Genomic DNA, 18,971 nt, shown 5'->3' on the forward strand with positions numbered 1-18,971 from the left:
GCTTATAGTAAAGCACACACCCTCCACCCCCTAGTAAAACACTCTCAGCACATAGTTAATCCTTTGATCGCCCCTCACATTAACCCCTTCCTGCCCAGTGCCATTAGTACAGTGCCAGTGCTTTTTGTTTTTTAGCACTGATCACTGTATTGGCATCACTGGGGGTGTCAGTGACACCAAGGTAGTTCCCCCCCCCCCCCAGTGTCAGAATGTCTGCCGCAGTCCTGCTAAAAGTGGCTGATTGCCGCCATTACTAGTAGAAAAAAAAAATCCCAGTATATATACCGCCATTTTTTAAATGCTATAACTTTCACGTAAACCAATTAATTTACACATATTGGGGTTTTTTTTCTTTTTTTAGCAAAGAAATACATTTTGGCCTAAATTTATGACGAAATTTTAATTTTTTTTTACTGGACATGTTTAATAGCAAAAAGTACAATATATTGTTTTTTTTCTCAAAATTGTCAGTCTTTTTTTGCTTATAGTGCAAAAAATTAAAACTGCACAGGCGATCAAATACCACCAAAAGAAAGCTCAATTACTGGGAAAAAAGGACCTAAATTTCATTTGGGTGCAGCATTGCATGACCGCGCAATTGTGAGTTAAATAATGCAGCACCATAACGCAAAAAATGGCCTGGTCAAGAAGGGGGTAAATCCTCAGGAGGGCAAGTGGTTATAATTGCAGCATATCAGTGCTCACCAGTGCAGCCTATCCGTGACACCTTATCAGTGCCCATCAGAACAACCTCATCAGCGCACATCAATGAAGAAGAAAAATTACTTGTTTGCAAAATTTTGTAACAGAAAATAAAAATTTTTTTAACCATTTGCCGTCCAGAGGATTTACCCAACTTCCTGACCAGGCCATTTTTTGCATTGTGTTACTTTAACTGACAATTGCGCGGTCATGCAATGCTGCACCCAAATTAAATTTATGCCCTTTTTTCCCACAAATAGAGCTTTCTCTCAGTGGTATTTGATTGCCTGTGCGTTTTTTATTTTTTGTTCTATAAACAAAAAAACTGATTTTGAGAAAAACTATATTTTTGACTTTTTGCTATTAAAAGAATTTTTAAAAATCAAATTTCGTCATAAATGTATATATGAATTTAGAAAAAAAATTTTTTTACTAGTAATGGCGGTGATCAGCGACTTATAGTAGGACTGCAGGGGGCATTCTGACACTAGGGGGAACTGACTTGGTGTCACTGACTTCTCCAGTGACACCAATACAGTGATCAGTGCTAATAAAAAGCATTGACACTGTATTAATGGCACTTAGCAGGAAGGGGTTAACACGTGGAGCGATCAAAGGGTTAACTGTGTGCTGTTTCACTGTGTGCTTTACACTGTAAGCACACTGCTTTGTATGGCTCTGCTATGCAGAGCCATATAAAGTAGTGTGCAGGAGCTGACGGGAGAGATCTGTGTTGTTTATACACAGGTCTTTCACCCGTTGGTAATTCTCGGATATCGCTGGGTGCCGATTGGGACCCGGTGATTGACAGCTGAGGCCGGGAATGGCAGAGCAAGTAGGGCGCGTTCGCACCCCCTACCCAGAACTACAAAATCACGTATATATATGTAATTTTGTGCACATGTGCTGCCCTGTAGCAGTATTTCTGCTATAGGGCGACGCGGAAGCGGTTCATTTTCAGTCTTTTTTTCATTTGTTTAGCATGTGTTTCTTAGAGAAGAGCTTCAATGTCTACAAAAGCACATTTGCTGTTCTATTTATTTAGACAGCAATTGGATCTGGTGAGTGTGCATTTAAACTAAGGTGGAGGTCAAACATCACTAATGCCAACATATGAAAGATAAATCGCAGAGGAGAAGATTGTCCTTGAATTGTGATAATATTTGGACTGTTCGCTCCTTTTGATTCACTTAATTGTCACGGGTATTGTAGTTTATTTTCAAAAATATTATATATATATATATATATATATATATATATATATATATATATATATATAATTTTTTATTTTTTTTTTAAAGCGGAGTTTCAGCTGAAGGAAAAAAAAAGTCAGCAGCTACAAAAACTGTAGCTGCTGACTTTTAAAATACAGTCACTTACCTGTCCCTCGGTCCAGCGGTGTCCTCACCATGGCTTATTTCACCGACCTTCTTCTCTTTTGGGCACCAGCATCCTTAGTGTGAGCACCCTGCTGTGACAGTTTGTGGCTTCACAGTCGGGTGCCCACTGCACATGTGCAAGAAGCGCTGCGCATTGTGAATGGCCCCATAGTCTTCTGGGACCTGTCATGTGTCCCAGAAGACTACGGGGTGGGAGGGGGCTCCCCAAAGGTGCCATTCCTTAATGGGGAGTGGGGGCCAAAGCATTAAAGGTTAACTTCCCCTTTTGGGTGGAGCTCCGCTTTAACCAAACTATTATTCTTGTATCATTTTGGTGTTTTTGTGTATATACTTTTTGATAGCAGCTAATTATTGTCACTGAGCGCTGACTTTGTTATTTTCTTGCCTTATTTGATACAAATATGTAATATATTTCAGTTTATCAGTTCTTAGATGTGGTGGCTGCATTTAGTTTTCTATTTAATTTTTTTTAGTCTTTTTTTTTTTTTCCTTTGTTTTGACCTGTTGGATCCAGCCAGTAAGTATATTATTTTTCAACTTTCTTTAACAGAACAAGTTGTCCAGCAAAAGGGGCAGTTAGAGGGTTGAAACAAACCATTTAACACTAACAGGGATGCTTACAGTGATCAGCTTGTATTCATTTATGTAAAATCTTTATCCCAGAAAGGAAAAACGCCTGTTTTTTCTGTAACTGCTTATAAAGCATTAGCTGTTGTTCAACTTTAAAGTGTTACTAAACCCAGGACCCTGCATTCACTTTATCTGGTCTCCCACAGTACACAGAACATGGAAATGCAATTATTTCAGTAATTATAAACTGCTAAATACATTTTCTCATCAGCAGTCAGAGCAGTCTTGTGACTTCTATCAGTGTCCAGCACAGCACTGGTTAAAGGTTGTACGTGGAGTTTTCGTTCTACCCTGACTGTCCTATGAGGCTGCAGGACCTCTGACCCACTCTCTGGACAGTGCTGATTGGCCCTGTGCTGATCACATAATCCTGCCAAGAAAAAAAAATACTATTTAGCAATACACACCAAACTGAGCATGTGCAACTTGTCCCCAAGGCTCTGTTCCATCAGGAGACTGATTGGGGACAGAAGAAGGGGAGTATCAGAGAAGACAGGATCAAACGGCCGTTTTACACAATGCAGGGGATTAACCCCTTAGGTTACACAGTGAGTATAACAAGCATACTTTACTGCATATAGAGACTGATTTTACTGTTGTGGGTTTAGTAACACTTTAACCGCTTCCCATCTGCCCTATAGCAGATTCGTGGCAGCGGCTGTCAATCACTGGGTCCCGGATGGTGAGTACTCACCAGCGCCCAGTGATTGCCAAGGATCTCCGACAGGGGGGAGAACTGTTAGTAAACTAAACAGTTCTCCTCTCTTGTCAGCTCATGCACACTGCTTTGCATGGCTGTGCACAGCACAGCCATGTAAAGCACTGTGCTTACAGTGAAGCACACAGACACAGCCCCATAGTAAAACACTCCCAGCATACAGTTAACCCTTCGATCGCCCCAGATGTTACCCCCTTTCTGTACAGTGCCATTAGTACAGTGTCAGTGCTTTTTATTAGCACTGATCACTGTATTGATGTCACTGGGGATGTCAGTGTCACCAAGTCAGTTCCCCCCCAGTGTCAGAATGCCCGCCGCAGTTCCGCTTTAAGTCGCTGATCGCCACCATTACTTGTAAAAATAAATTAAAATCCCAGTATATATACTGCCATTTGTAAACGCTATAACTTTCACATAAACCAATTAATTTACATGTATTGGGATCTTGCTTAGCAAAGACATGTAGCAGAATACATTTTGGCCTAAATTTATGATGAATTTGATTTTTTTTTTTTTTTTATTTTTTACTGGACATCTATAATAGCAAAAAGTCAAAAATATAGTTTTTCTCAAAATTGTCTTTTTTTTTTCTTTATAGAGCAAAAAATAAAACACGCACAGGTGATCAAATACCACCAAAAGAAAGCTCAATTTGTGGGGAAAAAAGGACCTAAATTTCATTTGGGTGCAGCATTGCAGACCGCGCAATTGTCAGGTAAAATAACGCAGCGTCATAACGCAAAAAATGGCCTAGTCAGGAAGGGGGTAAATCCTCTGGAGAGCAAGTGGTTAAAGTCTAACTCTAGATTTAGTTTATATTAGGTCAAGCTGGCCCAAATAACCTATTTCCTTTACTATTAGATGTACCCGCTTGTCAACGCTGTATAAACTGTTACATATAGTTTACAGCACTATGTTCTGGTAGGGGTACCGGGACTTCCCATCTGCTGCCAAAAGTTCAAGTCAGGCTGAGCGCTGCTCAGCCATTCACAGGTAGCCTTCTATTTTTAGCAATGAATACAAGGCTTCTTCTGATTGACTGAGGTGGAGATTGTGCCCTCATCCAGCCACTGCTCCACCTGAAGTGAGAGAATCTGCCTGAGCACACTGCATTTAGTGTCCTAACTAGGTGTATTCTGTAAGGGAAATAAGGTATAAAAGTACAGCTATTGCACAAGATACATAGTCAGAAATCAGGTGCACCCAAAGGAAATAATATAGAGTGAACCAATAGCAATACTATTCTTTCTTGGTGGTCAACTGCTTGCTGGCCACCCACATTAGTTGTACTGCAGGCAGGTGGCAGCTCCAGACCGGGCGACGTACCTGTACATTGCGATCCTTCTTCCGGGTTCTACCAGGTCCTGCCAGCCTGTACTGTGATTGGACACAGCAGAAGTTTGGCAGCTGATTTCAGCCAAGGATTTTGGCTGAAGTCAGCTGATCTGCTGTATCCAATCACACAAAGTGTAAAAGGAACAGTGACCTAGCTGTTTATTCTCTACAAAGCAAGGAGGATATATAGCTATACAGTAAAGTAAAATAAGGACATATTACACATTTCACATTCTTAGGCACACAGTTAATCCTTTGATTGCCCTTAGATGTTAATCCCTTTTCAGCCAGTGTCCTTACCACTTTCCCAGCCAGTGTCATTAGCACTGATCACTGTATTGGTGTCACTGGTGATGTCGGTGTCAGTGACCCTCCCAGCAAGGGTCTGCAAGCACCAGATTGCCAGCCACACTATCACAATCCCACTATAAGTCGCTGATCACCGCCATTACTAATATAGTGTCATAGTTGCATGAATTCCAGTGTATATATACCATAGTTTGTAGACACTATAACTTTTGCACAAAGCACAATACAATGAGGAAAATAATTATTTGATCCCCTGCAGATTTTGTAAGTTTGCCTACTTACAAAGAAATGGAGGTTCTATAATTTTTATCATAGGTGTATTTTGAATGATAGAGACAGAATATCATCCAAAAATCCAGAAAAAACACAATACAAATGTTATAAATTGAGTTGCAGTTCAGTGAATAAAATACGTTTTTGATCCCCAATGTATGTAGCGGTATGTTTTGGGTCATTGTCATGTTGGAAGACCCATCCTCACCATTTATAACATGTTACGTATGAATGTTACACCCATATTCTGTCTGTAATATGTTATGAATAGACCTGCCCCCGCTCCCCCACTTGGAAAGCTAGCTGGGGATCTTCTCCCCTGCCGTGTCACTCATTCCCAGTCCTCTGTGAATGAGAAACTTCAAGTCCCGACAGCCTTAGCGGCTGTCAGCTTGTAGTTCTCAATGAATTACTGTGGTGCTGTGCAGCACCGTGGTAGTTCAATGACTCTTCCTATGCATCCTGTACGGGCAAGCAGGTATACTAACAGGTTTGCAGGAGACCTGCATGGATCACTGGTACAATGGTTTACAGGCTCCTGCAACAAAAAATAATAGATGCACATTTTTTTTACCTGCAAAAAAAGTGCATTTATTATTTTTTCGCAAAAGGTGAAATTATCCTTTTGAAGTACATGTAAAGTTTAAAGGATGACATTAAAGGTGAATTCTGGGATAAGTAAATATTCAGGTATCCTGTGTATTCATGAATCGTGGTGTGCTTTGTGTATATCTTCTAGACCTGAGCAGAAATCCAGTTTGAGGGCTTGTTCATACCAGTTGTAGTGTGGGAACAAGTACAAATCTGTGTGCTTTTTCACACCGCACAACATTACGCTTCCTTCTGCAGACATGTGCAGGTGCCATTAAATCTTAATGTCATTCCCACGCATCTGGAAAGCGAGTTTGCATTCGCAGCCACCAAAATTTAAATTTTAGTTTCTGGAATTCAGCTTTAAGTTTGCTAAGCACTGTTTAACATTAAAACACTTTCTTTAATATAAACATTTGTCTTTTATTTTTTTTTGTAAAACAATTGTTTTCACTAGTGGTGTAACAAAAATAAAAATTCTGGACCGAAACCAAAAATTCAGGATGCACTTGGCCAAAAAATGGCCTGAAATGGACAGTTTTTTAAAAAAAATCTGTATTTTTTTTTTAAATAGATTTGTATTATATTTGACTTTGTAATTAATATTTTGAATTTCAATGATTATGAATTTAAAAGATTCAATCCCTCTAATGTAAAATAACTTTTACTGAAAGTAACACACAAAAATTGGACAGAAAATAAAATTAAATATATATAACATTTTTAAAAAATTAGAGGTTTTTTTGCATTGATATCAATGAGACAAGATTTTGCATTGATGTCCATGGGGGGAGAAGGGGTGATTTTTGCATTGATGTCGATGGGACGCGATTTTGCATTGAAGTTAATTGTTCTTATCGTCACCTTTTTTTTCTTTTTTTCCTTTTTTCTTTTTTCTGTCCTGCATCTCAGTGATGCTAATGCATGGCTTTTCTTTGGGTGTGCTTCCTCATGGTTACAAGAGCTGAACATGCTTTTGTAATGTGTGTTGAGTAATAGTCTGAAGCCCATGTGACATAGTGGCAATGCAGCAGCACAGCTGAGAGACAGGGTTGAGAGCATTGTCACTATACAGCAGGAAGTTGTAAAACAAGGACCTTAATGGCAGGGTTATCAGGTAGCAGTTTATTATTAGAAGCAGCAGATGTAAAAATGTTGAAAAATGTTTAAAATGATAGTGTTTTTTTGTTTTTTTTAATAACACAAACATGTCATACTTACCTACTCTGTGCAATGGTTTTGTAAAGAGCAGTCCTAATTCTCCCCATCTCGGGTCCCCCCACCGGTGCTTCTGGCTCCTCCCCCTGCTGAGTCCCCCCATAGCAAGCTGTTTGTTTTTGGGCACTCGTTTGTGCTGGCTTCTGAGCCTAACTCAGTGTGTCCATTTACACAAAGAGCGGTGCTCCTGCTGCCGTCACTGAGCCAATGAGAAGAGAGAGAGCCGGGAGAGTCTCTGCTCTTGTGCACATCGCTGGATTGAGATCTGAATGCATGAAAGTATGGAAATACAGTCTGAAGACACTAAGTGGACGGAAAGGATGCATGAAGGCATTCTCAACACAGCACTGGTTGAGGCGAATTATAAAGTCCTCTCAAGGTGGTGCCTGGTCCCCTCCAGACTCACCAAGATATACACCAGGGCATCCCCTCTTTGCTTTTGGGGTTTGCAGGCAGGAGGGCATATACCATGTTTGGAGGATCTCCCCCAGGGTTCGGCGGTTTTGGATTTGAATATTTACACTTAGCCACACTGTGACTAATGTCAATATCACTAAAAAAGCAAGAATGGTGCTTTTAAATGAGTTCATCGAAGATGTCCCCAAGTGTACCCAGACCTTAATCTTCATATTTTTGGCAGCAAAAATGACGATTGCTAAGGCATGGAAGAGTTTTGTGGGTCAATTGGATGCCACAAAGAATTAACTCTCGTGGATTACAATTCATGAGAAATTAGTCAGCATCTTATTAGATAAACAGTCAATATTTGAGAAGATCTGGGTGCCTTGGCAGCAATATTTGAAATGTACAGACTGATATAGAGATGGTGGCTGGACTTGGGGTTCTGTCTTGGAAGGACTACCGGCAAGGACAAGCTTGTTCAGCCTTCACTGGTTCTATTACTCTTCTCTTCCTCCTCTTCTACTCCCTCTTTTTCCTTATTCTTTTTTTCTTTTTGCTTTATTGCTTTTTGGCATTGCTTTTTTTTTTTTTTCTTTTTTAGGCACCTATATATACGATTTGATATCAGGGCTGTAGTTCCCTATTAATTATATGCTGCTACACATCCTGCAGGCACTCGCTTTGTGCCCCATTAGGAGGCTCATATTGTATGGAACGATAGATGGTTCCAGAACTTTGTATTGCTTACATTGCCTGACATTGCATGATGGTTTTTTTGTACAAAGCATCTTTTCTACAACATACGGTGCCTTATTCATATTCAAATCCAAATTCTCTTTACAAGTTTGTACTTTTTTTGCACTTACTTGAAACACACCATAAAAACCATTGAAGCATAAAGTAAAAACCTGTTCAGCTTTTCAACCACTTTAACTTGTTAAAGTTACTGAGAATTTAGTGATTGGGCTTACATATACTTTGAAGAGAATACTTTGAACTGTTTGTTTCACCATGGAGATCGGTGGACAACTGACTGGCTAAAATGTATAAGAAAGGTAAGAAGAATAGAAAGTATGATTTTATTACTTTATTTAGAACTGATGGTAGTGGATTAGTATTCATAGGTTGAGATAGTTGTATTTGGGGTAACTATCTGATGATTTGGTGAGTTTGGGAAAACATGGAGGTATTTTTGCGGCATACCACATGGCCCGGGTATGCAGGAATCCAAAAAATTCCTAAGGCTTCTCCAGGTTATATAAAGGCGAAAATGTTTTTATTTATATATAAAATATGACTTTAGACATTTTATTTATATTTACAAAGAGAATGCTTACTATTGTATTGAGCTGTAATTTGCACATCTCTCTTTGTACAGATGGCATCAGCTACAGACTCCCGTTATGGGCAAAAAGAATCCTCAGACCAGAACTTTGATTACATGTTCAAGATCTTAATTATTGGGAATAGCAGCGTGGGTAAAACCTCCTTCCTCTTCAGATATGCAGACGACTCATTCACCCCTGCATTTGTCAGCACGGTGGGAATAGACTTCAAAGTGAAAACCATTTACAGAAATGATAAAAGAATCAAGCTGCAGATCTGGGTAAGCGTATAATTAACCAAGAGACATCTGTATCTGATTATCGCACCCATTGAAAGATTTTTCTGCACTGTCTGTCTTTACGTTTTAGATTATATACATTTTAAAGGATCACAATAAGAGACAATACATATAAGCATTATATTTACCAGCATCATGCACTTTTCTCCTGTTGTTCTTTCACTGTCTATCTTTACGCTTTTATATGCTATACATTTTGTAGGATCACATTAAAGGCTAAGTTCACCTTTTCTAGCACAATGGCACTTTTTACAGTCAATAGAATCCTTTCTTAAGCTGGCCATACATGGTTAGTTTCTTTTTATTCATCCCGCTGGCTGAACGAAGAAACCACTAACAGTTTCCTCCCTCGGCTCAAACAAGGTTCATTGAGAAATCTCCTTTGATGGGACATTGTACTCTGACAGCAGAACCTGTACTCTGACAGCAGAACCTGCTGCTTTCAGAATACACCGATCAGTGACTGACAGATACTTTCCAATATCTCCCTCCAACAGAAGTCGACCAAGTGATTTGACCACTGTTGAGTGGGAGCAGCCACACACTGATCAAAATTAGTCCAGTCCCTGCTGAACCACCCACATTTTAAATAGTGTATGGGCAGCTTAATTGTCCTTCTACCCAAGCTATCCCTAATTACTCATTCCTCATTTACCCTCTCCATGGCCGCCTTGTATGAGCACCCTTTCAGTTCAGAAATGTAAAATACAAGACTAAGTTCCAGGCATTCTATAGTGGCATGCAGTGTAGGAAGGGGATTCAAGGGGTGGGTTAGAGAGTGTTCTAAAGACATCAATGGCAACAGGAGGCAGAGATCTTAGGGGCCAATGTCTATACTGTCCTGCCTTTACCACAGGATGTCTGATTAAATGCTTGGGAGAATTTTTTGTGCACAACACAACTGGTGGCTGTGGTAGACCTGGTTCAACACCTATGGATGCTTTCGAGCAACCTAGGAAAGAGGTATATTAATTAAGATATAGAGAAGCTGTGAAGCCAAGCCTTTTAAGAAGATATATATATATATATATATATATAAAAATATATACTCACCAACATTATGCATTCTCCTTATTTTTTTAGTAACCATGCTTGAATTTGCATCTGTCATCAACAGGAAAACACAAATATTTACTGAAGAACTTTTATGTATCTTAACTTTTGTTCACTCAAAAACCAAAATGTGAGGTTATTTTTTCATGCTTATTTTCATTTAACTGCTTCTGCTAATCTTGCAATTACCACACTTCCTGTGAAGGGAGAGTAAGCAGGCGCATGGATCATGCAGTCCATGTAGACTATTATAAGATGGAATGTGTTTCAGATCAGGCAGAGGGTAATCCAGTTGACAATAGGGCAGGCTGTGGTAGATTGAAGGACGCTCTAGAGTAGAGGAACAGAAGCAGAGGAAACAGCTCCTCTAAGTGTAAACTGTATAACAATTTATTATTAAAAAGTAAGTTAGGCAACTCACATCTTCTAAAAAGTATACAGGCACATAGGGATACAGTGTAGAAAACGACTATCGCCAGATGTTAGTAGGTGCTCTGGAAGGGATCAACGGCTGATCAGCAGGAGACGCTGCACACAGAAGGGCATGAACGGAGAAGCCCAGCTGAGTCCCTGGTATGTCCGGAGCTGATGGTGTTGGTGTCTGACATCATCGGAATGTGATACGTTTCTGAGCATGCACGGGGACCGCTAGGAACCGGCGCACTTTCTTCAGGCATAGATCGTACACAAGGAAGGGAGGGGGAGGAGAGACTTCTATAGGACAATGAAGGAGTTACACACAGGGCTGGGGGCGGAGAGAAGGAGAAAAGAGCAGGTGGGCCGGTACATGGAGAGTCAGCGGAGCGATGAGAACATGTATATTTGCATAAAAACGGGACCAGATAAAACAGGAGAACATATATAAATTCATAAAATACAGGGGACCAAATAAACAAGGATGAGCAATAGATAATGTATAAAATTAAAAATGGCAAATCATAATCAGGATAAGAAAATACATAAGTATATATGGAATAGGATGTAACAAACCAGAGGACATAAGTATAATGAATAAATGGATATGCATCAGTGAGTATATAATGGACAAATAGTGTGTGGGTAATAAAAAGGGTAATAGCTTGCATATATGTACATATAAATTGTTATATTGGGAAAGGGGACCAATGGGTATAACGAATAGATGAGTATTTATTATTATTATTATACAGTATTTATAAAGTGCAGTTTGTTCAGCGCTGTACATTACAATGGGAGACAGAACATGCGACAGTACAATAACAATACAATGCGATACACGAGGGGTTCGAGGGCCCTGCTCCTTGGAGCTTACAATCTAGGAGGGAGGGGATAGTGGTACAAGAGGAAATAGCTGTGGGGGATGGAGTGGTAGGAAGAATGGAGGAGGTCGGGAATTAGCAGGGGGTGGGGTAGGCTTCCCTGAAGAGGTGGGTTTTCAGGATGCACCTAAAGGAGAGGAGAGTAGGTGATAGTCTGATGGATTGGGGTAGGGAATTCCAGAGAATGGGTGATGCCCTGGAGAAGTCCTGGAGGCGGGCATGGGAGGAGGAGACTAGAACTAGACAAAAGGTCTTGTGAGAAGCGGAGAGTGCGTGTAGGGTGGTACTTGGATATTAGGTTGGTGATGTAGTTTGGGGCAGTATGATGGACAGCTTTGTACGTCAGTGTTAGGATTTTGAATTTGATCCGTTGGGCAATCGGAAGCCAGTGGAGGGATTGGCAGAGGGGGGTGGCGGAAATGGAGCGGTTGTTAAGGTGGCTGAGTCTGGCTGCCGTATTCAGGATCGACTGAAGTGGGGATAGCCTGTGACGAGCCAGGCCAGTGAGGAGGGAGTTGCAGTAATCGAGTTGTGATATGATGAGGGAGTGGATGAGCTGCTTAGTGGTTTCTGGGGTTAGGAATGTGCGTATTTTGGTGATGTTGCGGAGGTGGAGTCTGCATGAGTTTTGATTGGACTTGGGGCTGGAAGGATAGATTGGAGTCAAGAATGACACCAAGTACTCTGGCTTGCAGGGCGGGCCTGATGGTGGCATTGTTGGACGTGATGGAAAGGTCAGTGGGGGGTGGTTTGCGGGCTGGGGGGAAGACTAGGAGCTTGGTTTTGGAGAGGTTCAGTTTAAGGAAGTGGAGCAACATCCAATCTGATATGTCGTTCAGTAGGTTTGTGATTCGGGCGGAGACTGAGGGGGTGAGGCAAGGGGTCGAGAGATAGATTTGCGTGTCATCGGCATAGAGGTGGTAGTTGAAGCCGTGAGAGTGTATGAGTTGGCCAAGGGAGGAGGTGTAGATGGAGAACAGAAGGGGCCCGAGGCCAGAGCCTTGAGTGACCCCAACAGAGAGGGGGAGTGAGGGGGAGGTGGTAGCGTTATAGGTAACGCTGAAGGAGCGTTGTTATAGGTAGGACGAGAGCCAGGAGAGAGCGGAACCTCTGAGGCCAAGGGAGTGTAGTTTTTTGAGGAGGAGAGGGTGGTCGACTGTGTCAAAAGCCTCCAAGAGGTTGAGGAGTAGGATCATTGAATAGTGACCTTTAGCTTTGGCGGTTAGCAGGTCGTTGGAGAGTTTGATTAAGGCAGTTTCGGTGGAGTGTAGGGGATGGAAGCCGGACTGTAGGGGATCGAGGAGGTTGTTGTGGTTGAGGTGGGAGCTTAGGCGATTGTAGACTAAGCGCTCGAGGAGTTTGGATGTGAATGGCAGCAGGGAGCTGGATCTAAGGTTGTTCGGGTCAGTGGGGTCCAGGGAGGGCTTTTTAAGTATGGGGGTGATGTGCGCGTGCTTCAGAGGGAAGGGGAATGGAAGAGAGGGAGAGATTAAAGATGTGGGTGAGAGAGCATAGGATGGAGGAGGAGGGAGGTCGTAGGAGTTGTGGTGGGACGGGCTTCAGAGAAGACCTTGGTGACCTCCTCAATGGTAGTAAGGTCGAAGGAGTGGAATGTTGAGGGGGCTTCAGTGTGAGGAATGTTAGGTGAGGGGGAGGTCTGAGCAGTGGTGAGGCCGAGGGAGACGGGTGATGAGGGGGTTGCTGTTTGAGAGGGGATGGGTGGGGAGGAAGTTTGAGCAGCGGCGATGTCCTTGCGAATTGCGTCAATCTTGTTTTTGAAGTGATTGGATTGAATCTCAACGGCGGTGAGTGAGGTGCTGGGTGGAGGTGGGGGCAGAGAGAGTAGAGAGTTGAAGGTGGAGAAGAGCCGGCGAGGATTGGCGGAGAGGGTTTTGATGAGGGTCAGGAAGTAGGCTTGTTTGGCAGCGTGGAGGAAGGAGGTGTAGGTGTGGAAGGCAGATTTATAGCGGGTGAATGCTAGTTGGGATCTGGTTTTGCGTCATAGTCACTCTAGCGCACGACTGCATCGTTTGAGAGTTTTGGTGTGATCGGTCTGCCAGGGCTGGAGCGGTTGGGGTCTGATGTTTCGTGTGGTTAAAGGCGCTAGCGAGTCAAGGGCAGTTGACAGCGAGTTGTTATAGGCGGTCATGGCCAGGTCAGGGGAAGGATGCTATCGTAAATTTGATCAGCTGTAGAGTGGAGGGGAGACAGAGAAGGTAATAAGGTTGTGGTCAGAGAGAGGGAAGGGGGTGTTTTGTGAGGTTGTGGGGAGCGCAGAGATGGGAGAAAACAAGGTCCAGGATATTCTCGTCGGAGTGGGTGGTGGATTGTATGCACTGTGCGAGTGCAAAAGAGGAGGTTAAGTGGAGGAGTTGGGATGTGGCCGGGTTGTCGATGTTGACAGGGATGTTGAAATCCCCAAGGATGATGGTGGGTAGCTCAAAGGAGAGAAAGCAGGGTAGCCAGGCAGAAAAGTCATCAAGGAAGTGGGATACGGGTCCAGGAGGCCGGTAGATTACAGCAATCCTCAGGGGGGTTGGGAAGAATAGTTGGATGCAGTGGGGGGTTAGGAAGAATAGTCGGATGCAGTGGACCTCGAAGGAGGAGAAGGATAGAGAGGGGGGATTTGGGAGGACTCGGAAGGTGCTCTGTGGTGACCCCCCACCTTTTCGACCGTTGGGTCTTGGAGAGTGGGTCCAGATGAGACCTTCATAGGAGAGTGCTGCAGGGGAGGTAGAGTCAGTGGCTTGGATCCAGGTTTCTGTGATCGCTAGGAGGTTGAGGGAGCTGGAAACAAAGAGGTTGTGGATGGCGGTGAGCTTGTTGCACACCGATCGGGTGTTCAAGAGTGCACATGAAAAGGGGGGGTGGTTTTAGGGAGCAGGGGGACAGATACTAGGTTGAGGGGGTTGCGGCAGGACACGAAAGTGACAGGATGCCGTATGGGTGAGCGAGGTGGTGGAGGGCCAGGGTTCGGGGAGATGTCCCTCGCGGTTAGGAGGAGAAGGGTGAGAAAGGTGGCATGGGAGCAGGATGTGCAGGAGCGTGTAAGTCTACCAGTGGAGGTGTTCGGGTCAGTGGGAAGGTGGAGTATTAGGAGGAGGTGGTGGGTGCTGTAGAGGGGCGAAGGAAGCAGTGAGGGCATAATATACAGTTGTTTGGGAGGAGCAGAGGGATATAGAGAAGAGATTTTGGGAGCGGAGGAGAGGAATATGAGGAGGACTGGAAGAGGCATTTTAGGGAGGTACACAGGGTGGCGGGTAGGTGTGGTGGGAGGCTTGGCTGGGAATAGTCCAGCGTGCAGTGGCGTATCCCCTCGCTGTGTCTTCTGGTAGCTAGAGATTAAGGGTGTAGGGAGTGGGGATCGGGTGTGGAGAGATGGTTTCCAGGGGCGCTTGATTGGAGATTGTCTAGCGTGCAGTGGGGTTTCTCGTAGTGTCATTCAGCTAGAGTTCTAGTCCTTTAGGTCAAGCTGGACTGGGGTCGGTGTTCGTGGTCTCTGGGTGGTTGGATCAGGAGCGTTGTGCGGCTATTTCTAGTCCTTTGGGTCAAGCTGGGTTGGGGTCGGCGTGAGTGGTGTCTGGATGGTTGGATCAGGAGCGTTGTGTGGCTACATCAATGAAATAATAATGAACAAGTGGTGTGTAAATAGGTGGATGTATGGATAAATAGGAAATCGTGTGATAAATGAAGAGATGTAAACAATTAAATAGAATACAATAGGGATGAATGTATGTGCGCGCGTGCATTACATCAACAGAATAGAAATGGTAAAAACAACAATTACATGACCAAGAATGAATTCCTATAATCTTACATCTATCTCTTGCAGTACTTACTAAAGCTATGACCACCCATGGAAAATAGGGTATGGACCACCCCCAAGACAAAAAAAGAAGAAAGATGCAGCACCTGTGAACAAAGATTGATGTAGTTATATGACAGGATGACCGTTGTCATGTAATACAAATTTGAGATCCAAATTATAGTATAGTAGCGATCTCCAGCTCCTCATTGAGGCCAGCTGGGGACATGGTATCGAGGGTATTTATCCAAAAAGTCTCCCTGTGGCAGAGCCTATGGAAGTGCTCTGCCTCAGAGAAATCAGTGGGCATAGCCTCGATAACCCAAAGCTGAACTCCAGTGGTGGATTTTAGATGGGTCTCTAGAAAGTGTCTGGGGATGCTATGTTCATCTTTTCCCCCTTCGATTAGGAGACGATGGCCGCCAACTCTGAACCAAAGGGTGCGGGTAGTGCGACCTACAGTGGGGATCGAAAGTTTGGGCACCCAAGCTAAAAATTTGTATTAATGTGCATAAAGAAGCCAAGGAAAGATGGAAAAATCTCCAAAAGGCATTAAATTACAGATTAGACATTCTTATAGTATGTCAACAAAAGTTAGATTTTATTTCCATCATTTACACTTTCAAAATAACAGAAAACAAAAAAATGGCGTCTGCAAAAGTTTTGGCACCCTGCAGAGTTAATATCTTGTACTGCCCCCTTTGGCAAGTATCACAGCTTGTAAACGCTTTTTGTAGCCAGCCAAGAGTCTTTCAATTCTTGTTTGAGGTATCTTTGCCCATTCTTCCTTACAAAAGTCTTCCAGTTCTTTGAGATTTCTGGGCTGTCTGTCACGCACTGCTCTTTTAAGGTCTATCCATAGATTTTCAATTATGTTGAGGTCAGGAGATTGTGAAGGCCATGGCAAAACCTTCAGTTTACGCCTCTTGATGTAATCCCCCGTGGATTTTGAGGTGTGTTTAGGAACATTATCCATTTGTAGAAGCCATCCTCTCTTTAACTTCAGCTTTTTCACAGATGGCATCAAGTTACCATCCAAAATTTGCTGAAATTTTATTGAATCCATTTTTCCTTCTACTCGTGAGATGTTCCCTGTGCCACTGGCTGCAACACAACCCCAAAGCATGATTGATCCAACCCCATGCTTAACAGTTGGACAGAGGTTCTTTTCATTAAATTCTGTGCCCCTTCTTCTCCAAACGTACCTTTGCTCATTCCGGCCAAAAAGTTCAATTTTAACCTCATCGGTCCACAGAACTTGTTTCCAAAATGCATCAGGCTTGTCTATATGTTCATTTGCAAAGTTCAAACGATGATTTTTGTGGTGAGGACGTAGAAGAGGTTTTCTTCTGATGACTCTTCCATGAAGACCATATTTGTACAAGTATCTCTTTATAGTGGAATAGTGTACCACAACTCCAGTGTCTGCCAGATCTTTCTGGAGGGATCGTGCAGTCAAACGTGGGTTTTGAATTGTTTTTCTCACAATCCTGCGAGCTGTTCTGTCTGATATTTTTCTTGGTCTTCCAGATGTTGCTTTAACTTCCACTGTTCCTGATGACTGCCATTTCTTAATTACATTCCGAACAGAGGATATTGACATCTGAAAACGCTTTGCTATCTTCTTATAGCCTTCTCCAGCTTTGTGAGCGTCAACTATTTTCAGTTTCAGTTTTCTAGACAACTGCTTAGAAGAACCCATGGTGCTGATTGTTGGGGCAAGGTCAGATGAGTCTGGGCATTTAAAACCTTTGAGATTGACATCACCTGGTCTTCCAGACGATGATTGAGAACAATCCATGACACTGGCAGGTCTCAGCTTTGCAAAGGGGGCAGTGCATGCTATAAATTCTGCAGGGTGCGCAAACTTTTGCAGATGCCATTTTTTTGTTTTCTGTTATTTTGAAAGTGTAAATGATGGAAATAAAATCTAACTTTTGTTGACATATAAGAATGTCTAATCTGTAATTTGATGCCTTTTGGAGATTTTTCCATCTTTCCTTGGCTTCTTTATGCACATTAATACAAATTTTTGGCTGGGGTGCCCAAACTTTCGATCCCCACTGTACATAGAGGAGGCCACATGGGCACTTGAGGCTATAAATTACAAAAGTGGATGAACAATTATAGAAGTCATTAAGTTTATAATGCTTGCTTTGTTGTAAAAATCCTTTAGGCCATGTTGATCAAAAGAACACGTTTTGCATAGAACCTTGCGACACTGATACATGCCAACGATGGGAGTGGAGAATAGGGAAGGTGCTGAATCGGACTGTACGGATTTGAGTTTGCTGGGAGCTATTTTATTATTTAAGTTGATAGCTTTTCTGTAGGTGATGGGGGGTTTGTGAGGGATGATATCTTTCAGATGATGGTCCTCCAGTAGCTTATTCCAATGTGTGTTTAGAATGTTTTTCATTTTCCGATGTTTCCCATGGAATCTGGTGGTGAATCTGACTATATGGTCAGAATCATCCATGGGTCTGATTTTTTTCAGGTTTGCTTAATAGATAAGAGTTGTAGGCTTCTTCTATAAGTGTATAGGGGTACCCTTTTTCTATCAATTTTTTCTTAAGGGTGAGGCTTTGTTCAATGTAGTCTGATTGTTTTGTACAGTTCTGTCAGAGGCGGCAGAATTGACTTTTAGGAATGTCTTGTATCCAAGTGGGGTAATGGCAGCTCTGATAATATAAAAAAGAATTATCTGATGTAGGCTTTGTGTAGTTTTTAGCTATAAAATGGCCATTCTCATGACTGATTTCTAGGTCTAAGAAGGCAAGACAGTTTGTGTTTTTTTTTTTTTTTTTCGTGTGTGAAATGTAGACCAAAGGGGTTATTGTTGCAGTGAGCGACAAATTTGTTTGAGGGATGGGGGGCCATCCCAGATGACAATGATGTCATCTATGTATCTACCAAAGAATGTAAGGTGTGCTGCAAATTGGTTATTTTGCCAAATGTAAAGGTGTTCCCAATAGCCCATAGCTAGGTTGGCATAAGATGGTGCGAAATTGGCACCCATAGCAGTCCCTTGTAGTTGAAGGAAAAATTCCCCGTCAAAGTTAAAATAATTATGTGTCCAGCAGAATTTTGTGGCCTCAAGTATAAGGTTGGCTTGCTTGGGGTTGATAAGGGGATCTCCAGATAGGAAATGGTGTAGGGCCAGAAGTCCTAGATGATGTGGGATGGACGTTTAAAGTGAACTGACGTCCAAAGAGGCCCAACAGTAAGTGGGATTCCAGTTATATGGTTTGAGTAATTGTATGAGGTGCGTCCCATCTCTGATATGACTGTAAGCCCTGGGCAAGTGGCTGTAAAAAGAAGTCTATATATTGTGAGAAGCCACTAGTAATGCTATCCATGGAAGCAACTAAGGGTCTGCCAGGTGGATTAGTAAGGCTTTTGTGTACTTTAGGAAGGTGGTAGAAACAAGGGGTTTTATAGAATGTTTTGTATAGGAAAGCGGATTCTAGTTTTGTCATTATTTTTTGAGAGTGCTGAGTCAACTAGGGATTTGGCTACTAGTTGAAACTCAGGTAGGGGATCTTTTTTCAGTTTGGTATAGGTAACGGAGTCGGAAAGCAGTCTGGTGGCTTCAGTTATGTAGTCTGTTCTG

The 18,971-nt window shown here is 42.5% G+C and overlaps 1 protein-coding gene across 2 annotated transcripts in view; it reads left to right on the plus strand.

Annotated features, from left to right (window-relative positions):
- The window catches only part of RAB3A (RAB3A, member RAS oncogene family), a 76,537-nt gene that overhangs the window by 6,893 nt on the left and 50,673 nt on the right, over positions 1–18,971 (plus strand). The window contains exons 2-3 of one of the 2 annotated variants that reach the window (XM_089670030.1): positions 4,049–4,165; positions 8,957–9,184. In XM_089670030.1, the coding sequence (XP_089526156.1) occupies positions 8,957–9,184 (228 nt within the window). In that variant the 5' untranslated portion in view covers positions 4,049–4,165. The remainder of the gene's footprint in view (positions 1–4,048; positions 4,166–8,956; positions 9,185–18,971) is intronic. The other variant, XM_089670029.1, reaches the window with a different exon arrangement.

This window comes from Staurois parvus, unplaced genomic scaffold (assembly GCF_062004578.1).
Source record: "Staurois parvus isolate SC_StPar_1 unplaced genomic scaffold, SC_StPar_1.0 ptg000086l, whole genome shotgun sequence".
NCBI classification, from domain to species: Eukaryota; Metazoa; Chordata; class Amphibia; order Anura; family Ranidae; genus Staurois; species Staurois parvus.